Here is a 26151-nt window from a genome sequence, read left to right as displayed (position 1 = left end):
ACACACACACACACACACACACACACACACACACAGGTATTCCTCACACACACACACTCACACACAGGTATTCCTCACACACACACACACACACAGGTATTCCACACACACACACACACACACACACACACACACACACACACAGGTATTCCTCACACACACACACTCACACACACACACACACACACACACACACACACACACAGGTATTCCTCACACACACACACTCACACACAGGTATTCCTCACACACACACTCACACACAGGTATTCCTCACACACACACACACACACAGGTATTCCTCACACACACACACACAGGTATTCCTCACACACACACACACAGGTATTCCTCACAGACACACACACACACACACACACACACACACACAGGTATTCCTCACACACACACACACACACACACACACAGGTATTCCTCACACACACACACACACACACACACACAGGTATTCCTCACACACACACACACACACACAGGTATTCCTCACACACACACACACACACACACAGGTATTCCACACACACACACACACACACACACACACAGGTATTCCTCACACACACACACACACACACACACACACACAGGTATTCCTCACACACACACACACACACACAGGTCTTCCTCACACACACACACACACACACAGGTATTCCTCACACACACACACACACACACACACACAGGTATTCCTCACACACACACACACACACAGGTCTTCCTCACACACACACACACACACACACAGGTATTCCTCACTCACACACACACACACACACACACACAGGTATTCCTCACACACACACACACACACACACAGGTATTCCTCACACACACACACACACACACACACACAGGTATTCCTCACACACACACACACACACACACACACAGGTATTCCTCACACACACACACACACACACACACACACAGGTATTCCACACACACGCACACACACACACACACACAGGTATTCCTCACACACACACACACACACACACAGGTATTCCTCACACACACACACACACACACACACACACACACACACACACACAGGTATTCCTCACACACACACACACACACAGGTCTTCCTCACACACACACACACACACACACAGGTATTCCTCACTCACACACACACACACACACACACACAGGTATTCCTCACACACACACACACACACACACAGGTATTCCTCACACACACACACACACACACACACACAGGTATTCCTCACACACACACACACACACACACACACAGGTATTCCTCACACACACACACACACACACACACACACACACAGGTATTCCACACACACGCACACACACACACACACACAGGTATTCCTCACACACACACACACACACACACAGGTATTCCTCACACACACACACACACACACACACACACACACACACACACACAGGTATTCCTCACACACACACACACACACACACATACACACAGGTATTCCTCACACACACACACACACACACACAGGTATTCCTCACACACACACACACACACACAGGTATTCCTCACACACACACACACACACACAGGTATTCCTCACACACACACACACAGGTATTCCTCACACACACACACATTCCTCGCTCACCCAACAGGACGGGTGTCCAGCGTCTGTCTTAAAGAAGCGTTCCAGAAGTCATCACCCAGGAGACGTTCACACTACAGAGGAGCATTAATTCCAGTCGGAGTTCATTCTGTCTCATGAACACAATATGAACAGCGCTTGTTTAACTCGTTTCTAGTTGTTCAGCCCGTTGTCTCGTCTACCAACATCTCAGTGTAGATGACTAAATGATCTCATTGAGATCCTCATTTCGGTTCTACTTAGCATCTGGTGCTGCTACAGGGTTCTTCACAGCAGACATGTAGAAAGGAGAAGCACGGTAGAATGAATGATATGAATGTCCCAGTACTGACGTACAGAGCACCGTAGAGTGACGTGGTTCGTAATATTAATGACAGCTGTGCTCTTCCAGCCATGACGAGTCAGAGATCCCATCACACTCGTCATTCTATCTAATATTGAAGCAGCTGATTTACCCTCATAGATGCAGCTCTAGCGGCCTCGTAGATGCACCTCTAGCGGCCTCGTAGATGCAGCTCTAGCGGCCTCGTAGATGCAGCTCTAGCGGCCTCGTAGATGCAGCTCTAGCGGCCTCGTAGATGCAGCTCTAACAGCCTCATCACACGTCTGTCTTCATGTAATCATGGTGCAGGAGCCGCTGGTGAACTGCTTACGGACAATATGCCAGAAGAAGAAGAACTTCTGCACGTAACCAGTTCGGTTACACATTTAACATTGTGATGGGCTTGTGATTACCTGTTCATGTATAGATTCATACGGCCTGGATGGATCAGTTATATATATATATATATATATATATATATATATATATATATATATATATATATATATATATATATATATATAATCTCTCCCCCGTGTGGGCTTCAACATCCCTGCTGGGGCAAGAACCCAAGAACATAAACTAAAGTCCCAATGATCCTGATGATGTGACAGCAGCTCTCAGGCTAGTCATTCCAGCAGTAAGTCTTCCACATGCCGGCTTCATGAAGTGAGAGACATGTACGTGTTGGGCTGCTTTGGCAAACTGTGGCTGGTTATCTCAGTCCGGTGAAACTCTAAAGTGTGAATGTGTAAACTCAAACTAGAACCCCATGTCATGTTACTGTCACGTGTTCGCAGCCAATCAGAGAGTCGGTCTGACTTCTGCATGTCGACTCTGTTCTGACCTCAGTCGGATCGTTCTGGTCCCCAGTGTTCCTTTGCATGAAACGTGTAGTTCATCCTGTTCCTGCATGAGGGGAACCGTCCCGTCGTTTCTTGTGTTTGCCTCAGCAGACTAGATCTGTTCACTGCTTTGAGTCGGAGACGAGGAACTAGCTGAACCGATGGTGTCTTTTAAAGAGCTGATCTTCAACTTGAACACTCCAGAGAATCATGTTAATGTATGTACCGCCACTTCTTGTTCTCTTCTTTTGTAAAATTGCTTTACATTTATAGTGGACTTGTTTTTTATATTAAAAATAACAATAAAGAAAACTTGTTGGAAATATCGTGTGTTTTTACATTTAATTTAGCAAATTTCTCTCAGCCAAGAGATGAATAACTTTACATAAAGGTTACAGATGAGTCTATTTAGTTATCAGTGCACAACATGGATGGAAATGCACAGAATCCCACCGGCAGGACCTGTAAAGTGAAGAGAAACATTTTTATAGTTATTTACATTATTTTGATTTATTATATATAAGTGCCATTCATAAACATTCTAAAGTGTTCAGACTTGCTCTCAGCGTTCATGTAGTTAACCCCGTGTTGTCCTCTCCGCCTCCTTCCATTGGCACACCAACAGATGAGAACAGCACTGAGCTCCACACCATGAACGTGTCCCCATTTGTGTGTAAATACAGTGACGCACTTTCCTTTCCTTGTGTCTTTATTCACACGCAACAATGTGTGACAGCTGATTTCACTTTGAATCAATTCAGTTGATTTTGTTTAGCCCAGAATAACAAATACAAAAATTGCCTCGGACGGCTTCACAGTCTGTAACATAACATCCTGTCCCGGGACCTCACATCGGATCAGAAAAAACTCCCCAAAAAAAGATAGTAAAAACCCTTTCACAGGGAAAACAGGAAGAACCTTCAGGAGAGCAACAGAGGAGGATCCCTCTCCAGGATGGACAGAAGCAATAGATGTCATGTGGCCAGAATGAACAGCATAAATTATGAATAATGAGTCGTAGGCATGGACCACCATCCAGATAACCACAGTCTGTGTAAACAGAAGAAGGTAGACGCCTCGGCAGAAGGGGCGGGGCTACGGAGGCCGGCTCACAAGGCCCCGCCTCCTCTCATCCTATACACACCGTCTGTAGGGTCACACTAACACTCCTAGACAGCACTGACCAGACACCGTTACACACAGGAGGAAGAGGTCTGACCACGGCTTCTGTGGACCCGAGCCTCTCGATGACTCCATAACAGGAAAGAGATGTCTGGAACACAGGAGGGCGTCTGGAACAGAAAGTGGACCAGGTGTCTCCATGGTGGGTAACACATGGTGGGGGTTCGTCTCTAAAGCTGAGGTTGTGTCCTTCATTAGCCGGTGATATGTATCTCTGTATGTACATCACATCAATAAACAGTGATGGAACATTGCTTTCCTATATCTTTATTTGTTATTTACACATTACACCAACTGCCATCGAGCTGGTTCATTCAGCCCATGTAATAATTACACCTCAACCCTTAGCAGTGTTCACATGTATGTCATTCAGCCCATGTAATAGTTACACCTCAACCCTTAGCAGTGTTCACATGTATGTCATTCAGCCCATGTAATAGTTACACCTTAGCCCTTAGCAGTGTTCACATGTATGTCATTCAGCCCATGTAATAGTTACACCTTAGCCCTTAGCAGTGTTCACATGTATGTCATTCAGCCAGTGTTCTAGATTCTCAACCAATGTTAACTTCATTCCAATTACAAGCAATATAAACAGCATATGTGGTTTATATTTGCCCTTTACCATTGTTAGAGCACATTTATGAATGAATGTGCTTGTTTTCTTAATTTTTGTTATAAAATGTAATAAAAAAAGAAAATCTATTGAAATCAAGATAGAGCGATGCTCCTGCCACAGACCCTTTCGTCCCTGTACCGTTAGGGAAGGAACGATCGTCTCTTCTTCTTCTTCTCCTCCTCCTCCTTTTCCTCCTCCTCCTCCTCCTCCTTCTTCTTCTTCTTCTTCTTCTTCTTCTTCTTCTTCTTCTTCTTCCGTGCACTGGGTTGTGGTCTTCATCTACTTCTTGTTCTTGTTCTTGTTCTTCTTCCTCCTCATCGTCCTGACGATGATGCATCATGCACTGGGTTGTTGTCTTCATCTACTTCTTGTTCTTGTTCTTCTTCCGACATATTTTCCACGTCCTCTTCTGAGTCACATGTTTGTTGCTGAGCATCTGGAGAGAACCGCAGATCGGGAACCTGACTTCTGGTGAAATGACTCGTAGTCACGAGAGGACCACCACGACCACCATCACCGCGATCAGCACCGCCAGCGGTAACACCAGCAGTAACACCGTCAGCAGTAACACCACCAGTAACGCCACCGCAATCAGCACCGCTAGCAGTAACACCACCAGCAGTAACACAACCAGCAGTAACACAACCAGCAGTAACACCACCAGCAGTAACACCACCAGCAGTAACACAACCAGCAGTAACACCACCAGCAGTAACACCGCCAGCAGTAACACCAACAGCAACGCCACCGCAATCAGCACCGCTAGCAGTAACACCACCAGCAGTAACACCACCAGTAACGCCACCGCAATCAGCACCGCTAGCAGTAACACAACCAGCAGCAACACCACCAGCAGTAACACTACCAGCAACGCCACGGCAATCAGCACCGCTAGCAGTAACACCACCAGCAGTAACACCACCAGCAGTAACACAACCAGCAGTAACACCACCAGCAGTAACACCACCAGCAGTAACACAACCAGCAGTAACTCCACCAGCAGTAACACAACCAGCAGTAACACCACCAGCAGTAACACAACCAGCAGTAACACAACCAGCAACGCCACCGTGATTAGCAACGCCACCGCAATCAGCACCGCTAGCAGCAACACAACCAGCAGCAACACCACCAGCAGTAGCACCACCAGCAACGCCACCGCAATCAGCACCGCTAGCAGTAACACAACCAGCAGTAACACCACCAGCAGTAACACCACCAGCAACGCCACAGCAATCAGCACCGCTAGCAGTAACACCACCAGCAGTAACACAACCAGCAGTAACACCACCAGCAGTAACACCACCAGCAGTAACACAACCAGCAGTAACACAACCAGCAACGCCACCGCGATCAGCAACGCCACAGCAATCAGCACCGCTAGCAGTAACACAACCAGCAGTAACACCACCAGCAGTAACACCACCAGTAACGCCACCGCAATCAGCACCGCTAGCAGTAACACAACCAGCAGTAACACCACCAGCAGTAACACCACCAGCAACGCCACGGCAATCAGCACCGCTAGCAGTAACACCACCAGCAGTAACACCACCAGCAGTAACACAACCAGCAGTAACACAACCAGCAGTAACACCACCAGCAGTAGTAACACCACCAGCAGTAACACAACCAGCAGTAACTCCACCAGCAGTAACACAACCAGCAGTAACACAACCAGCAGTAACACCACCAGCAGTAACACAACCAGCAGTAACACCACCAGCAGTAACACAACCAGCATTGCCACCGCGATCAGCAACGCCACCGCGATCAGCAACGCCAGCAGCACAATCGAGAAGCTGACTTCTGGTTGAACGACGCACAGACGCAATGCTTTTGGCAGAGTGGGGAGAGGACCACAACCACCCCGACCAGTGGCGGCTGGTGGCATTTTTTTTGGTAGGGCCATCTAATCAATTTCAGCAAACATCCCCGTATGATTCAAAGCAAAAAAAATGTCCTTATCTGCGGTCCGTCTTGACCCCAAACCTATCTTACTTGCGGTCTGTCCAGAGCCCGCTATCAATTTGGGGATCGGTTCGGATCCCGCTATACTTAGTCCTATATATCTAGATCGGCACTATTGGGTTCTGCGGTCAACAGAGACCCCCGTATCCTGGTCTGCGGTCCATCGAGACCTTCCTCCATCTTCTGCTTTGTTTAACTGGACCCTCATCTTTGGGTTCACATTCAATCGTGCATGCTCACCCCAACAAATTCTAACCGTAACAATGCTGTAGGCAAGGTATTGATTTATTTTATTCATAAAAAATAATCTCTTCTGGGGGATTCTGCTTATCAGACATTATCCTCAGTCAATCGGCAAAGACTTTGCCCTATTCAAATGTTATGCAACTGTAAAAAAATATTGTTAAACTCTAAACAAGTCTCTCCTGATTTAAATATTATGACTTTTTGTTTTACTTTTCATGACATATAATATTACTTTTATTACTTTTCATGACATATCATATGACTTGTTTTACTTCTCATGACATATTATATGACTTGTTTTACTTTTCATGACATATTATATGACTTGTTTTACTTTACAGATCTGCATCTGAACAAACAGGAAAAGTCAAATGTTTTTTGCTAAATAAAGCAAGTTGAACTTTCATCTAAACTTAACTTTGCAGTGACGCTGCTGTCTGGACAGTAACTCTGGAAATGTAGTTCACAAGTGTGAGGCTTCTAGTTTGATATTACACTCAAGTATTTATTATACATTATGATTATTATTATCATCAATAACTTTCAAATAGGAGATCACGGCTGTTTGAGATTAATTTTACATCAACTTTATTGTTCAAGAAGGAAAATACTTTGAACACAAAGTCATAAAAAAGGTGATACAGAACTTGAACATGTAATAGTTTGATGGCATGTGAGTGAATAATTTCTCACCCTGTTAGCACATTACACGTCAATCCAGCTGGGGTCCTGGTGGTAATAAGGTAACTTTATACATGTGATATCAACTCCCACTGTTATTGAGAAATATGAGTCAATGAAGTGCATAACTCCATCAATCCACAGGGAGGCGCTGCAACAGGAAGCAAAGCAGGAGCATTTACATGTCTTCATCTACTGTGGTCATGAACACAACTCATCTGCGGAAACACTTTAGGGTCAGAACACATGTAGGAACCAAGGGACTAAACTAAGTCCAGGTCCTGGTGGAGTCCAGATCCACTGAGGATCCTCTGATCAGGTCCAGAGGAACACAGGGATGATGGTGGACTCACTTCCATCTGAGGAGAGAAGAAGAAGAGATGGATCAGAGCTGATAAAAACCACAGTCTCAGTGACATGTCTCATCTCCTTAAAACAGATCAGATTGATGGAGGACCTCTGTCTCTGGACATGTGCTAAACAGCCTTATTTCCTGCAGACTTGAACACAACAACAACAACAACAGTGATCACAACAAGCTTCTGGCTCATCTGATTGGCTGACGTTCTGTCCAATCCTGAAGCCCGTCAGCGTTGGAGGGCTACAGGAAATATTGGATCTGTGTTGCGTTCAATCCTGCTGGAACCAGCATGGACCGACTCCAACCCTCTACTGACCTCAGAGTCTCCAGTCTCCAGTGAGGACTCTCCAGTCCAGCAGACAGCAGCGTCACATCTGAATCCTTCAGCTTGTTTCCTCTCAGGTCCAGTTCTCTCAGACTGAAGGGGTTGAACTTCAGAGCTGAGGCCAGAGAAGAACAGCTGATCTCTGACAAAAAGCACCATCTCAACCTGAATAAAGAATAAAAGATGAAGATCAGAATCATTCATAATCCATCAGATGTGTTGAGGTTTGAATGTGTAGCTCAACATGACGATGTCCTCATCAATGAGCTTTTCTCTTTGTCATTGTGTTCTTGTGGATCATCATCATGTCAACCTTCTACAGACATCATCACATGTCAGCACAACATTCATAACCTGTTGATGTCCACACAGATGAAGACCATGCTGCTGCTCTCAGTCTGGAGCTACATGATCAGAACCTTATTGATTTTAGATCAACTACCCCGTACAAAGGCGTATTTTCAGTCAAACACACATCCATGTTATCGTACAAACCGTTTAAGACCATCCAGAACAATAGTGGACCCCGTTTAGGTATAGAAAATTGAGAAATCAGTTTTAAAAAAAGTATAGCGCGAAAGGCGCTAAAATCTCCCAGAAGTTGTGGGCTGTAGCTGAATGATAACGGGTTGAAAATAGCACTTTTCAAAAACTTGGGGAACTCTAAATGGAGTCTTATAGTTCTAACTCATGGTTTTTGGTCATATTTATGGTCTAACAATGAAAGAAAAATAATTAATTTGTATTTATTTTTCTCTGGATTTTGCTGGTTCGATTGATACCATGTAACACTGGTGTTGGCATTGATTACTGGTTCCTGTGACCACTTAAACACATGGTACACATACTCTTCCCCCCTAGGGGGGATTTTATTTAAAAAGGTTTTAAACAGCTGCTTCTGGAAATATGACTTGATCTCTATGTGTGTTCTTAAAGATTAACATCAATGTTCAGACATTTAAATGAACAGCTGTTGAAACCGAAGAAATATTTCTACTTCTCAACGTTATAAAATATCTCTTGTGAAAACATACCTTTACTCATGTGAACTGTTTTAGTGCTAGAAATTGGTTTACCAAAGGTCTTTGTTTACAAAAGCAGTGGAATATATGAATAAAATGGTAGATACATGTAAATAAATGTCTAAAACCAAATTTTGTATTATCGATTTTTGAGTAGAAATGTTGTCTGTCACTACTAAAAATGAGAGAGGGACTGAGATAAAATGGGACTGAGAAATGACTTCATACTACAGATCAAGCTTCATGGGGTGTGTGCAAATGAAATATTTACATTACAACAGGGTTTTTTTCAAATAAAAATATGTATTATAGATAAAAATACACAATATATATGTCAGAAAAAAACCTTCACAGATTCAAACTAATTACAATATGTCTTTCTTCACTGGCATGCCATGCCAGGAATGTCATGCCATGCTGTAAAACTGTTTCTGTCTGGCTGCAGGCAAAGGGCAACCTCACACTCCCTGCACTTCCAAGGTGTGTCTTTTCACAGGCCTTGGTTTTTGCACTGCTCACAAATCCTGCGACCTGCCTTCATTTTGGGGCACAGGAGTATGACCTGCAGGTGCCAGGGCAGGAGCGGTGCAGTGCGGTGTGGTGCGGAGCGGCTTTCCACAGAGCTCAGCAGTCAGCCCCTCCATGAAACCTCTGTGCGTCATGGGTTTTGTGTGCTGGGCCAGACAGAGTTCCTTGTGGATGATGTAGCTGTTGGTGGTGGCAATGTCCAGAAAATGTTTGTTTTTTTAAGTTTTCTGTACCAGCGCATGGTCTTGTGCTGTACAGAATAATACTGGATGAGCTGGTCTGACAGATCAACTCCACCCATGTTTTCATTGTCATTGGTGCTCTTTTTTCAGGAGCCATCTTGCTGCTTTACCCTCCTCTTCACAGTTCTCCCGGAGTATGCAAAGTGAATTATGGAGCAGACCGATAGTTCCTTCGCGTCCATCCATTTCACAAAGACGATGGGGACCTCATGGATCCATCTCATGGAGACTCTTGCCGACTTCTTTGTGAGGGTGTTCACATCAGAACGAGGGCATTCCTTCCAGTAGTCCCTGTACGTCCCACAGGCAGGAATTTTACAGTCATGGAGAGCCCTGAAGAGCTTGGGGCTGGAATATAAATTGTTCATGTATTTGTGGTAGCCTGTGCCGAGGTAACCGGGTCGCACAAGGGACACCACAGCGTCATAGGACAGGCCATGACCGGAGGGGATGTTACTTTTTCTGGTGTAAATTGAAAAGTCCACCGTGTAGCCGTTCCTCGAGTCAGCCAAGACAAACAGCTTGAATCCCCACTTTGTGGGTTTATCCTTCATGTACTGGGCCATCCCACTTTTAGCCCTGGAGGCGACTATTCTCTCATCCACAGCCAGGTCTCTGTGTGGATGATAAAAGGCCTTACAGGCAGTCTATGGTGTTTCAGTCTGAAGAGTGTGTCATGGTCAGCTGTTCCCTTTTTACGGTCATTGTGGACGTCCTCATCGGGGTCGCAAAGATGCAGGTTCCACGATATGGTCCTGTATCTTTTGCGTGACATGACCTGAGCTGAAAACCACTTGGCAAAAATGTGATTCTGCCTCCAGTAATCCGCAATACTCTCCAGCTTTACCATTACATCCAAGTCTGTCCATTTATATTTTCTCCCGTTTGCCATTTGTTTAGCAGCCTGTTTGTTTGTGTTTGCACACAGTGTCCTTAGTGTTCCCTGAACGGGTGTTGATGTGGTGCTGAGCTGCGGATCTGGTGTCCGGGCTGGCTCGAAGACTGGAGACAGGGGGAGCAGTGTCCAAGTCTTTATCCGTCTTCCACGACAGCGTAGGTGCAGGTGGCTATGATGGAGCTCAGGGGTGCACACGCCGCCGTCTTTCTCGGCCCGGCTGGTGGCTGTGGTTCAAGTAGTCGTCGGGGAGCACGCGCTCTCTTTGCTGGCCGGGCTGGTGGGGATGGCTGTCGTGGAGTGGAAGGCAGAGCCGGACTCGAAGGATGCTGCAGCTGTGAATCCTCTCTGTAAAATAAATGAATACTAGTCAGTACTCAGATCACTGAAAGAAAGATGACGGTGGTCGTAACGATTGAGCAGCATGCACGGCGTGCTCTTTGTAAACATTACTAGTCAACACCATGCTGTCTTACGGACAGTAACAAAAAAGGTTGACGGTGATATAGCTACGATCGCACGGTGCCGTCTTACGGACAGTAGCAAAGAAAGTTGACGGTAATATAGTTACGATCGCACGGTGCCGTCTTACGGACAGTAACAAAGAAAGTTGACGGTAATATAGTTACGATCGCACGGTGCCGTCTTACGGACAGTAACAAAGAAAGTTGACGTAATATAGTTACGATCGCACGGTGCCGTCTTACGGACAGTAACAAAGAAAGTTGCAAAACAAAGTGTAGTAAAACACTTACCCAAATGGATCTAGTTTGTTGGCATATTCCTCTTCGTCGCAGGAATCAAACCCTTCAGGTTCTAAAGCTCCTCCGTCGTCCTCATCGCTGCTTCCCCAGATCACCAAAAGTGCTTCCTCTATGGTAAACTGCTTCGACGGCATGATCTCTCTGCTCTCAGACTGAAAACTGCCGTTTGTTTATAATGCTCTGGTGTGTAGGGTCTTTGTGATTTCAGTCATTGGTTTGTTTTTTCAAAAAATGTTCACAGACATATGAATCGTCAAATCACGGTGAAGGATTTTGTGTGACGCAAGCTTTACACACAAGATACGGAAATGCTCTGATCTCACTGTGGGAATCTCATACGATGATCTTGCTCGTACAATCTCGCGGGCAGAAGTCAGCGGAAATTCTACTGAATCTTGGAGAAGTTGAACCATATTCCTGTGCAGAATTATCGTTAAAAGAACATAAACAAAACGTAAACATCAGGGCCCGCGGATCCTTCTTCTAGTGCAGTGGTTCTCAAATGTCGGGCCCCACTTTGGAGGAAGAAAAATGTTCGGGCCCCAACAAAATTGTAATAAAATGGTCCAACTTTTTGTGACTCCTCCATCCATGCTTTTTTCAATAATAGAATAAAGAAAATTACAATCCCTTTCAAGTAAACCAGATCGCTCCATCAGACAAAAACTAATAACATGTGCAATCACTTTGTTAGAAAATTGCAAATAAAGTTCTATCTGTGCAAAAAATAACTAATGTTTGGCAAACAAATTACCTAACCTAATAACCTGTTTTGCACTGAATATATTTTCAAGATAAAAACAATAATGTTCAACCTGTGCAAAACAAAATGAGTGCAGATATGTGAGTCATCACGTTGTATCAGTATTAGTGGCTGCAGTGAGCTGCTTTACTCTACAAATATTTTGAAAACGGAATTGTAGAGTTGATACGGCCGCTCTCAATTCATGCTCAATGTTGAGTTTAGATCTATATTCTGTTTTGAAAGACGCAACATCAGAAAAGCCGATCGCACGGAGATCGGACGGAGGCTTTTAGCAAAACGCCAAGAATCAGCGAGTCGCGCAACCTGTTAACGGCGTAACGTAAACATTTCAACGAAAGTACAGCATTTCTGTATGTATTTATTAATGACGTTTTGTGTCCGTGTACTTTGTACTGTAGTGTTTTTTAAGCTTAGTTAGTCACATTTGGACTTGCACATCTATATAAAGAAATTGTTTGTGTACATTACACTGTATGAAATATGATAAATAATAAGGGATATTATTATGAAGGATTTGTAGTTGTATGCATATTAAGGTAATTTTTATTACTGTATAATGATTCAGGTGTGAAAGGATTTTAAAATAGATTTGAAACAAGATGAATGATATGGTATTGCTGAGGGTCACATGAACTCATTTACATACATCTACATTTACACACAGACCATGGTTGGGGGTTTTACAAAGGAGCATTTGGTCTTAAGGAACAAAGACAATGTGGTTTATGACACGAGATAAGGAACAGGAGGGGGATTCGTTTTGCATTTCAGCCAGCAGAGGTGAGGAGTTTCTTTAGTAAGATTCTCATCAGCTCAGCTGTAACATATAGAACTGAATAACAATTCCTTCTAGGTAAAATATTTTGTTAGTAAACACAGGAGGACGGAGTGAGGACTTCAGGTACCGGAAAACATGAATGTTATGGAGCCATCTTCAAAACCTGCGCCAAAGAGAGACTCTGCCCCTCTGGGACTTTTAGCCAATCGCATGCCGTAGAACTAACCAATGAGTGGCCTTAAGCTCCGTGAATGAGACCTATAATTAACTCATGACTGGACAAGACCTGCGGTCTGGAGTTCGTTGAGGAAGGAGGGGCCCCCATCGGGTTTGCATAAGCTGTTCTGTCATCATTCTTTTATTAAATAATTATTAGTATAACTCTTTTTGGACTCCGGACCTTATTCCTCACACCACCACTCAGGATTTTTGAGTATATTCTTCAGTACTTTTGTACTATGTAAAGTTATCATGTTCATGGGAAGAGTGGTTGTCCTGAAACCACAAGGTAGCGGTTCATCCCTGTTCTCCCCATAGTTTCATGTTGAAGTGTCCTTGAGCAAAACACTGAAGCCCCAGTGCTTCACAGCAGCATATTTTTTTATTTAGATATTTTTATAAAACAGCATCACTCCCCGCGCCCCACCTGTAATACCTTCGCGCCCCACTAAGAGTGTCGCACCCCACAGTTTGAGAACCACTGTTCTAGTGGTTAACAACTAACTGAGGACATGTTTCTACAGTTTAAGAAACAAGTATTTTGTGACTGCAGACTACATTTAGTTTAAGAAACATAAAATATGAACACAAACAAATATTCAACTGACCTCAGAGTCTCCAGTCTACAGTGAGGACTCTCCAGTCCAACAGATAGCAGCTTCAGTCCTGAATCCTTCAGGTTCTTGTTATCACTCAGATCCAGTTCTCTCAGACTGGAGGGGTTGGACTTCAGAGCTGAGGCCAGATAAAAACAGCTGCCCTCTGTTAAGCGACAGCCCCTCAACCTGAATAAGGAATAAAAGATGAAGATCAGAAACCATTCATAATCAATAAGATGTGTTGAGGTTTAAATTACGCTCAAATTACGTCCCAAATGTATCGAAGTAGCCAACAGCTGAATCAACATTTCAAGTAAAATAAAGGACGCATTCTGATAATTTGCATTGTGTTATTATTAAAATCACCACTAAAGATGACTAAGTGAGGACTCTCTAGTCCAGCAGACTGACCTCAGAACCGCCAGTCTACAGTGAGGACTCTCCAGTCCAGTAGACAGCAGCCTCACTCCTGCATCCGTATGGGCGTTGCTACTCAGGTCCAGTTCTCTCAGATGGGAGGGGTTGGACTTCAGAGCTGAGGCCACAACTTCACAGTGAGTCTTTGAGAGTGAACAGCCAGATAGTCTGTCAAGTTAAAATAGAATAAACATTATGAAAGAGGAGACTTAATATGACTTCCTGTGTTGATGAACATTAGCTCTTCACATCATGATCAGCTGATCTGATCTCACTGTGTTTCACATGCAAACCAGAACTCTCCTTCCTGTAGTTCATCTGTTGTTGAGGTTTCCACCTAAAATGTGTGAGACACAGCTCAAATTTTTTTATTTAACCTTTATTTAACCAGGAAGTCCCATTGAGATTAAAAATCTCTTTTTCGAGGGAGACCTGGCCAAGACAGGCAGCAGCATAAAAAACACAGTTACAGACAGAAAACACAGAACAAGACAAGTTAAAAGAAACTAAAAGCTAAGAGCTAAGAAACAGTGACGTAGAGTTAATTTAAGAAACATTTACATTTTTGGGAACATGCCTCTATTTCTTTCATTCGAGATTTAAAAGCAGTCAGTGATATTAGTTCCCTGAGCTTTAACATATTCTGCAACATATTCCATGATGAGGGGGCAGAGTACACAAAAGCCCTTTTTCCCATATATTCGTTCTGGCATTTGGAACAGTGAGCATAAAAAAGTCCAGAGATCGCAAAGAATATTGTCCGACACTTCTCTGGTTGATGCAAACACACAGGTAGCTTGGGAGCAGACCAAGGACTGCCTAATAAATAAGGGTGTACCAATGAGAGAGCCTACGGGGCCAAAGCAGGCCATCCTACCTGAGAGTATAACTCACAGTGATGAGTCAGAGCCTTACAGTTTGTAATGAACCGCAGCGAAGCATGGTAAGCTGCGTCCACCCTACAAAGACAGTTAGCAGAGGCATGCATATAAAGAAGATCACCATAGTCCAACACAGGTAAAAAAGTAGCTTTTGAAGTCTGCTCTGCTAAAGTCACATATCCCCACTCTCAGTCCTTTCATCGCCATGGGATCACTGGCAAGGACATCCAGAAACTTCAATACATCCAAAACAGCACTGCCAGGATCCTGAAGAGAGTCCGGAAACATGAGCACATAACACCCATTCTGCACTCGCTACACTGGCTCCCTGTCTCATTCCGGATTGACTACAAAGTCTTACTACTCACCCATAAATGCATAAATGGACATGCACCTGCCTACCTACAAGAACTCATCACTCCCCAAACCTCCACCCGCACCCTCAGATCTACAGGCCCCTCGCTCCTCCGGGTCCCCAACACCAAGCTCCACCATCCACTGGAACAGTCTCCCTGACCACCTAAGGGCAACTCAGACACTCCTTTAAGACTGGCCTAAAAACCTTTTTAATGAGGAAGGCTTTTTTTAACCTTTGTTAGCTATTATAAAAGGTGATGACCCGTCTGTCTCCTTATTGCATTTCATTTAGCTGATGTTTTTATCCAAAGCAACTATACACTGTAGACATAGCAACAGGGAGCAATTAGGGGTTGGGTGTCTTGCTCAAGGACAGAACAACATGGACTGGCAGAGCCGGGGCACGAATCACTAACCCTCTGATTGAAAGACAGGCATGCTAACCACCTAGCCACAGTCGCCCCAAGGACTCAAAGTCAGCATGAGGCCTTCATGATGACTAAACCTTCTTTACTTCTCAGTAAACAGCTGATGTCGCTCTGCTGCCTTCAGGTTCACCTCCATTAGTGGGAAAATTGAGTGAACCAAACCGCTGGATGATATTTGACCTGTACGTGAATAAATATTAATATAATGAGATATGTAGACGGCTGCATGACGTTTTGTTGTTATTCAACACAATTAACCATACAATGAGGTTACGTCATTTTCAGAAATAATTCATTAGATAAATATTGTTGTGCAACTGACGTCACTGAATCAGATCTCTGATGTGATGAATCTTCTTTCGTGCTACAAATCACTGTGACAGGATTCAACTTTATCCCAAAATGCTCACTTGTGGCCACGGTAGATCATAATAATCATAATAATTATTATAATAATAATAATAATAACCCTTCATCTACATTTGTACAGACAAGTTATAAAACTACTTCCTGTACTTCCTGTACTTCCTGTTCCTGTGTATTTCCCCGGTGTTGCAGACTAATATCAATTTTTGGAAATTACCTCCATCAAGTGAATTCAACAGTTCCTGACTCAAGTAACCCGACCTGGGTGTTTTTTTCTGGCGTAGATTTAGTTATTTGAGGGTGATTGGATGATGAATGGATGCATGGATGGATGCATGGATGGAGAAAGAGAATATAGATGTATGAATATACACTCACCTAAAGGATTATTAGGAACACCATACTAATACTGTGTTTGACCCCCGTTCGCCTTCAGAACTGCCTTAATTCTACGTGGCATTGATTCAACAAGGTGCTGAAAGCATTCTTTAGAAATGTTGGCCCATATTGATAGGATAGCATCTTGCAGTTGATGGAGATTTGTGGGATGCACATCCAGGGCACGGAGCTCCCGTTCCACCACATCCCAAAGATGCTCTATTGGGTTGAGATCTGGTGACTGCAGAGGCTATTTTAGTACAGTGAACTCATTGTCATGTTCAAGAAACCAATTAGAAATGATTCGAGCTTTGTGACATGGTGCATTATCCTGCTGGAGGTAGCCATCAGAGGATGGGTACATGGTGGCCATAAAGGGATGGACATGGTCAGAAACAATGCTCAGGTAGGCTGTGGCATTTAAACGATGCCCAATTGGCACTAAGGGGCCTAAAGTGTGCCAAGAAAACATCCCCCACACCATTACACCACCACCACCAGCCTGCACAGTGGTAACAAGGCATGATGGATCCATGTTCTCATTCTGTTTACGCCAAATTCTGACTCAACCATCTGAATGTCTCAACAGAAATCGAGACTCATCAGACCAGGCAACATTTTTCCAGTCTTCAACTGTCCAATTTCGGTGAGCTCTTGCAAATTGTAGCCTCTTTTTCCTATTTGTAGTGGAGATGAGTGGTACCCGGTGGGGTCTTCTGCTGTTGTAGCCCATCCGCCTCAAGGTTGTGCGTGTTGTGGCTTCACAAATGCTTTGCTGCATACCTCGGTTGTAACAAGTGGTTATTTCAGTCAAAGTTGCTCTTCTATCAGCTTGAATCAGTCGGCCCATTCTCCTCTGACCTCTAGCATCAACAAGGAATTTTCGCCCACAGGACTGCCGCATACTGGATGTTTTTCCCTTTTCACACCATTCTTTGTAAACCCTAGAAATGGTTGTGCGTGAAAATCCTAGTAACTGAGCAGATTGTGAAATACTCAGACCGGCCCGTCTGGCACCAACAACCATGCCATGCTCAAAATTGCTTAAATCACCTTTCTTTCCCATTCTGACATTCAGTTTGGAGTTCAGGAGATTGTCTTGACCAGGACCACACCCCTAAATGCTTTGAAGCAACTGCCATGTGATTGGTTGATTAGATAATTGCATTAATGAGAAATTGAACAGGTGTTCCTAATAATCCTTTAGGTGAGTGTAGATTATAAGAATCATTAGAAATAAATATAATAACTGTTCATGAAGCATCTGAGACATCTAAATACAACTGACTTATAACTGAAACACTATTTTAAGAATATTATGAATTCTATAGTTTCTATATTTGAAGAACTAAATGACTAATCTACATTGATTCTTAAAGTTTATCACATCTGGACTCACTGAGCCTTTCTGCAGTTCACAACTGGAATCAGTCTCCGTCGTCCCTCCTCTGATGTGTTGTACTTCTTCAGGTCCAACTCACCCAGAACCTCCTCTGACATCTGCAGCATGTAGCACAGAGCTGAGCACTGGATCTCTGAGAGTCTCTCTGATCCGTTCTCTGGCTTCATTAACTCCTGGATTTCCTGATGTACCGAGAGGTCCTTCATTTCCATCAGACAGTGGAAGATGTTGATGCTTCTGTCAGGAGAGATATAATAACTGTTCATCTCCTTCAGGTTCTTGATGGCTCTCTGGATGGTTTCTGGACTGTTGTCTGTCTGACCCAGCAGGCCTCCTAAGATTCTCTGGTTGGACTCCAGAGAGAGGCCATGAAGGAAGCGGACCAACAGGTCCAGGTGGCCATTTCTACTTTTGAGAGAGTTCTCCATGGATCTCCTCAGGAAGTCCTCCAGGGATGAATACTTGTAGTCTTCTCTCAGGAAGTCCTCCAGTACCTCTGTCTTCCTGTGTGTGAAACAGTGGAACATGTAGACGGCAGCCAGAAACTCTTGAACACTCAGATGAACAAAGCAGTAGACGGTTTTCTGGAAGATCACACTCTCTCTTCTGAAGATCTCTGTACAGACTCCTGAGAACACCGAGGCCTCCGTGACATCAAGACCACACTGCTCCAGGTCTTCTTGGTAGAACATGATGCTTCCTTTCTCCAGATGTTCAAACGCCAGCCTCCCCAGCTTCAGAAGAACTTCCCCGTCAGCCTCCGTCAGCTCCTGACAACTCGTCTCATGTCTCATGGTACTTCTGCTTCTTCCTCTTGGTCTGGACCAGCAGGAAGTGTGAGTACATGTCGGTCAGGGTCTTGGGCAGCTCTTCTCTTCGGTCTGTAGTCCACATGTGGTCCAGAACTGTAGCAGTGATCCAGCAGAAGACTGGGATTAGACACATGATGTGGAGGCTCCTGGAGGTCTTGATGTGTGAGATGACTCTGCTGTACTGCTCTTCATCACTGAACCTCCTCCTGAAGTACTCGTCCTTCTGGGGGTCGGTGAAGCCTCGTACTTCTGTCAGCCTGTCAACACGAGTAGGAGGGATCTGATTGGCTGCTGCAGGTCTGGAAGTTATCCAGACGAGAGCCGAGGGAAGCAGGTTCCCCTGGATGAGGTTCGTCAGCAGCACGTTGACCGATGCCTTCTGTGTGACATCACGCACAATCTTGTTCTTCTTCTTGAAGTCCAAAGCAAGTCTGCTTTCATCCAGACCATCAAAGATGAACAGAAGCTTCCAGACAGAGAGCTCCTCTGCTGGGACTTTCTGTAATGTTGGATGGAACACATGGAGCAGCTTGAGAAGACTGAACCGCTCATCTCTGATCAAGTTCAGCTCCCTGAACGGAAGCACAACCACCAGACCCACGTCCTGGTTTTCCAAACCCTCGGCCCAGTCCAGAGTGAACTTCTGCACCAAGAAGGTTTTTCCAACACCAGCGACGCCGTTGGTCAGAACCACTCTGATGCGTCTCCGCTGGTCAGCTGTGGCTTTAAAGATGTCGTGGCACTTGATGGGAGTGTCATGGAGGGTCTTCTTCTTGGAGGCTGACTCCAGCTGCCTCACCTCATGTTGGGTATTAACCTCTTCACTCTGTCCCTCTGTGACAAGGGTGCCCAATACGTCGATCGCGATCTACCAGTCGATCGCGGAGGTAGTGCGGGTAGATTGTATGCCATTTAAAAAATAATAATAATTAAAAAAACTTTAAAAAACTTTAGCGACAAAACCCAGCTCCCAGTGTGCAAATTAATGTCAATCACTACGGACGCTGCGCCCGCAATGGTTGGCCGCTTGAATGGATGTATTGCCAAGTACAGGGAGATGTTTTCCCCGACTTCCTTAATTACCACTGCATAATACACCAACAAGCATTATGCGCTACAACGCTAAACATGAAAGAGATCACGGATGTGGCAACAAAGATGGTCTAATCGAGCGAGAGCTCTTCAAAGACGGATGTTCTGTGCGCATCTGGAGAAGGACTGCAGCCACTCTGACCTCCTGCTGCACACTGATGAGAGACGCCTATAGAGCTCTGTCCGGAGATACAGGAGTTTCTCCATGTTGTTAAACATGGAGAATACAACCAACTAAGAGCATGTCAATATGCTCACGTTTCTGAATTACAATTTAAAACGTGTGTCAATTGTGTGTTCCCCTGAAGGAGGGAGCAGCAAGACGTGGGACTGTAATGAGTCATTTTGATTTACTTTTAAACCCTTGCGCTTTAATTATCGGGTAGGATGGACAATTTTTTTAAACTTTTGGACTTTGAATGGCACTTGCAGCCCAGTTATTCTTTATTTATTTTGCACTTTCAGAGGCTTGATTGCTATGTTGAGTTACCTTTAAAGCTTTATTTGTACTTTTTCTTTACTTTTAAAGCATATTTGCACTTTAATTTGTATTACTATTTAATTTATTTGTTATGATGATGTTCTGATGTTCAGATCTTGTTACTCAAATACATTTGAAGTTCAAATTCCAACATTTTGAGTAACTATTCTTAATTTGCTATGGGAAATAGTCATTAGATAGTCGATTAATCGAAAAAATAGTCGATAGATTAGTCGTTTATGAAAATAATCGTTAGTTGCAGACCTAGAGTCAGCCTTTTCCCACATGAAAAAGATTAAGTCCAAACACCGTTCCACCATGACTGATGACCATTTGGTCTGCCTGACGCTGACTACCAGCAGCTGCTGTCCGGACTATGCAGCCCTGCTGGTTCCATGCAGTGAAGTCATCAGAGCAAAATGTAATGACCAAAAATGTACAAAATTGTATTGTGTCATAAGGGTTCATGCAGTTATGCAAGGTACACCAATATTGTAAATATAAAGTATACTCTGTATATTTATACATTAATAATGCTTTATATAGATATAAGCATTATTAATGTAGGTAGATCTTTTTGACTTGGTCATTTTAAAAGTAGCTCGTGAGCCAAAAAAGTGTGGGCACCCCTGCTCTGTGATGTAGAGCTAAGTGTAGATCCTGTTGAGGAGGGTTCCACTTCCTGTTTCACCACTTCCTTCAGTCACATGTTCACATCTCTTCTTCAGACTGATCTTGTGTTCATCTAAAACCTCCTGCAGACCACGATCTGCTGAACCAGAGGAATAAGAGAACATGAAGAAGTAAAGTTAGAATGTCGTCATCACTTCCTGAAGTCAGAAATAACTTAAAAGTGGTGTTTACATTTATTGTTCATAGTTTGTATGACTACAGGGAAAAAGCAGGAGTTTGAGCACAAAGCTCTTCCTCTCTGACTGTGTGATTAACAGATGAGTCTCAGCTGCTCGTCTGCAGCTCTTCGTCTGAACAGCTCACTGTGGCTGCTGCTTCCTCCCTGTCAAACTGATCCATCAATCAAGCGCTTGTGCTCAGGTCCTCTTGTGGAGACCTGTTTGTATGGAAGAGCTTCGAAATTAAAGTCTTCTGCTGGTAGAAGGGGTTAGGTAACCCTAGAAAACTCTTATTTGAAGCAGAAGCAGCAGGAAATGTTGACTCTTCAACAGAGTAAATATTAAATGATTATATAATCAAACATGAATTATCACTGCTATCGATTGACTTTAACTCTCAAAGCAACTTATTGATGAACAGAGAAAAGGAATTCAAGGGTCCTCGAAACAACAACGTAACCAGAGTAACCAGCGGGGAACGCTCACATGCACGCTCTCACGCAGGTTCACATGCACTAACAGGGACGCTCACATGCACGCTCACATGCACCAACATGCATCCTCACATGCATGCTCACATTCACTAACATGTACGCTCACATGCACCAACATGCAAGCTCACATGCACTAGCAGGGACGCTCTCATGCACGCTCACATGCACACGCTCATTCACTGACATATGACTACGTATTCCGACTTGATCCCGACTTGCTCTGACGTCACGCACACGATAATCTCACGAGAGCGAGGCGGCCGCAGGTTTTAGAGCCAGGCGCCGCAATAGCTCTCCACCGACTGCGTGGCGCAGTGCATGATGGGAAACGCCTGGCTGTCGACACATCAGAGAGATGATTGGCTCTTAAATTTGACAGCAAACAGCACGTGTTGTAGAAAATTCTTATTTTATGTGTAGTTGTAATACTTAAAGCTGGATTGTTGACTATTAGTCTGGGCCAGTGTGACTTCTGTCAACACAACAGAAAGCTACCTAGCTGCTAGCAGAACTCAGGAGTAAGAAGAGTTCAGGCTGAATCATAAGAGAAGTTATGACATGTTTGGTGTTTTGCTTGTGTAGCAGAAGGGAACATTATTCGCTGGGTCTCGGCACCTCCCGTTAACTATAAGCAGGGCCGGCGATTGCTATATGCGAACTAGGCGACTGCCTAAGGCGACAAATGGGTTGGGGGGCGGCGAGCCTCGCGCCCGCAAACCATTTGTCAAATGTGCGCTGTGAGGGCGGAAATGTGTCTGTGAGCATTTCACGACCACGCGACCGGGAGGGGTGTGGGTGGGGGGGGGGGCGGCAGGGACGATTCAGCTGTGAGTTTTCTCATCAAGTACAGAAAGACACGCATATTGAGAAACGGGCGCTGTAAACATCTTAACGCTCATTGGCCAAAACACATCACATCTAAGATGTTCTTGAGGTCAGGGAGAAAGCCTCTGATTCTATCATTAAAACTGAGGCACAGTCTTTGGCTGAAGAAGTTGGGTCATACCGCTTCTCAATTTGTAGCATTGTGTGGTATGACATGCTGGCCAAAATTCATCATGTCAGCAAGGCATTGCAGTCAGTGTCTATGCAACTGGATGTGGCTCTGAATCTCCTCAGGACAACTGAAGCCTCTCTGGTCAGCTACAGAAGCACTGGGGTCGCTTCTGCTCAGGTATCTGCAAGAGATCTCTGTGAGGAGATGAATGTAGACACTGTCCTAAAGCAGAAGAGGCTGAGAAAAACAAAAAGACACTCTTATGAATCCCCTGATGAGCCAGAGTTAGATGCGCTAAAGAGATTGGAAATTTCCTTTTTCAATGTCATTGTTGATGTGTCAGTTACATCACTGCAAGAACGCTTCAACTCTTGGGTGATGTTGAGGACAAGTTTGGAGTGTTGGTGAACTTTCCTAATTTGCCAGAGGAAGAGCTCGCAAAGGAGTGCGAAACCTTCAGCAACACTCTGAGCCACGGTGACCATAAAGATGTTGAAGGGAGGGAACTGGCGCTTGAGTTGAAGAATTTCCCTGTGTTGCCAAAAGCCGGCATGACGACAATGGAAATTTTAAATTACTTGAAGGAGAAGAAACTTGAAGAAGTTTTTCCAAATATGTGGGTGGCCCTAAGAATTGCTGTCACACTACCTGTGACAGTAGCTTCTGCTGAAAGAAGCTTCTCTAAATTAAAATGACTTAAGACCTACCTGAGGTCAACGATGAGTCAGGAACACCTCAATGGGCTTGCACTGATGAGCATCAACCAAGATGTCTCAAGTAACATATCATTTGATGACACCATCAACGAATTTGCCACTAGGAAGTCCAGACGAGTCAAATTTAAATGCTAAATGTAAATAGCCATCCCTCTGCCAATAGCTAACCCCCCCGCCTCTCTTCCTCTTTTCATTTGTTTGGTTCTTTGTTGTTTTTGTTTTGTTTATTCTACTAATTGTTTTGTATTTATAGTTTGATTTTACCAATGTAGTTTTGTTTTCCTATGTCTGCCAGTGCTATCCTATGCATTGTGATTAATAGGACACAGGGGTGGGTGGGAGGGGGAGGGACGTGGCTGGGTGGGAGATGCTTGTTCACTGTCTGTTTGGAGGGGGGTAAGAGAGGTGAAGTGGGGGGCGGGGGGATTTGTGTGTAAGGGAAAAAAACCTGTCAAACCTTGTGTTTTGCACAATAAAAAAGAAAATGTTCTGAAACTATTCTGGTGTTTGTTGTCCATGCACCATTTATTGTTGAACTGCAATGTGGAATAGTGGAATTATAAGTGGGTGAAAAACTGCTATGCAAAGTAAAGCAGTTAAGTTAATATATGTCTCTTCAGCGATGTATTGTGTGTGTCTGTGTGTGTGTAGGGGGGGCGCAAAACTCAATCTCACCTAGGGCAACCAAAGGGCTAGAGCCGGCCCTGACTATAAGCCAATCACGGTGGGCAGGCATCCTATAAAGGTGACGGGGATTCAGTTGGTTCCCTCCCTGATATCAAACGCGTGTTCCGGTGCTGGACTTCCGCCATGGTTATAGACGCTCTTGGGCTCCCCCCCTCCTGCACAAGAGATTCACCTGTAGATCGGCGTTGGTGAGTTCAGAGTAACTCTTGATTTTATAGTGTCTCGTGGTGACATGTTCTTAATTCGTCCTGATTTTATATAGCCGGCGGTGACGTCCTCATGTGGCGTCTTGCCTCCTTCCGGTGCGGATTGGAATTCTTGCCTGATCGGTAGGTGACTTCCTTATGCCAAGTTAGGTAGTTTAGGGGTTAATTATTATTAGGGCCCGAGTACTGACGTAGTCAGATCGAGGACCTATTGAAATGCTAAGTATTATTATTCCCGACCTATGTGCAGGGAAAAGAGGTGCTTGGGATAAACCTACATTCTTCAAACTTTGCACACCCATCAGACTCGGCGAAAATTTTAATATAATTTGGGTGTCGACCAAAAGTCTGAGAAAATGTCCCTATAGCGCCCCCTTTAGGCAGAAAGGCTACGCTTTTTGCCAACTATGGCCGATTGACTTGAAATTTTACACACATGTCCAGGTGGGACTGCTCTACAAAAAACTCATCCGTGAAATTAAAATGCGCCTAATTCGATTTTCCGCCATTTTGAATTTTGTAAAAAACACATTTTTGCCCATTCCTCCTAAACGCTGGGTCCGTTTCTTACGAAATTTTCTGTGAATCATCATTGGCTCAATGTGGTCAAACGATATTGTCAACCGTGTTGATATCTCATTGCGTTCAGAAGTTATTAACCAATTAACCTCTTAGGGTCGTGGCTCAATTTGTCAATACAAATAACTTCCAAATTACTTGGCCTATCTTCACAAACTTTGTAGCATATGTCAACATCGTGTCCCTTAACGTACCCAAATTGTTTCATAATATTCAAACACTAGAGGGCGCTGCAGTGAACCGCTCAATTTTGGCATTTTCCTTGTTTTCAGGCGTTGTATTCTGACGAACTCCTCCTAGAGATTACACACGATTGATTTCACATTCGGGCAATATGATGTTGAGACCTTTGCAGGGAAAAGTTATCAAAGGATTTTCAAAATATCGAACTATGTGAGCGCAGAGCAGCGGCAAAGAGACACCATTTTCCATGAAAATGGAAGTTGCTTTAACTCGGCCGTACATGATGGAATCTACTCCATATTTCTCGTATGCCATGACCTCCTGACCCTGAAGACATCCATATGATCATTTTTAATCCTAGTCATAGCGCCACCTAGAGGCAACAGAAAGTTACATGTTTTCTACTTGTACACCGTGCTCCTCACAGATTATTCAGATCCCTCTCAAAATGCGTCGGAACAGACTTAAGACATTGGTAATGCATCACCTTGAAGATTGTAAGGATCCGTTGAACGGCGTAGCGTCGGTCCATCGCAGAAGTTCGATCCTTCGCCATGACCGAATAAACCGATGTAACTCGACTCCACATGATAAGATCCTTTCCAGGTTTCACATGTTTGATCAGCCTCCAGGCCTGAAGACATGTGCAGTCTAATTTTTAATTAGAGTCATAGCGCCACCTAATGGCAACATGAAGTAAATATTTCTATACGGCTATATGGCTTGCTTCTCTTAGTCGGTCAATCAGATCAACTTCCAATTACTTCTAGACAAACATAAGACTTTCATGATGTCAGCCCCTAAAGCTTTTGATTT

The 26151-nt window shown here is 44.2% G+C and overlaps 1 protein-coding gene across 1 annotated transcript in view; it reads right to left on the bottom strand.

Annotated features, from left to right (window-relative positions):
- Positions 1 to 5098: 5098 nt before the first annotated feature.
- LOC306751296 (protein NLRC3-like) overlaps positions 5099 to 26151 on the bottom strand; it is a gene marked incomplete at both ends in the record, with an annotated part of 29727 nt that continues 8674 nt past the window's right edge. Inside the window, 8 exon segments of the mRNA XM_079234857.1 lie at positions 5099 to 5211; positions 8176 to 8360; positions 14018 to 14194; positions 14420 to 14593; positions 18235 to 19026; positions 19028 to 19917; positions 21262 to 21270; positions 21273 to 21394. Of these exon segments, the coding sequence (XP_079090983.1) occupies positions 5099 to 5211; positions 8176 to 8360; positions 14018 to 14194; positions 14420 to 14593; positions 18235 to 19026; positions 19028 to 19917; positions 21262 to 21270; positions 21273 to 21394 (2462 nt within the window).

Source organism: Taurulus bubalis, assembly GCF_910589615.1.
Source record: "Taurulus bubalis genome assembly, chromosome: 19".
NCBI lineage: Eukaryota > Metazoa > Chordata > Actinopteri > Perciformes > Cottidae > Taurulus > Taurulus bubalis.
The sequence above is the reverse complement of the archived record's forward strand: the minus strand, read 5'-3'. Positions and strand labels throughout refer to the sequence as shown.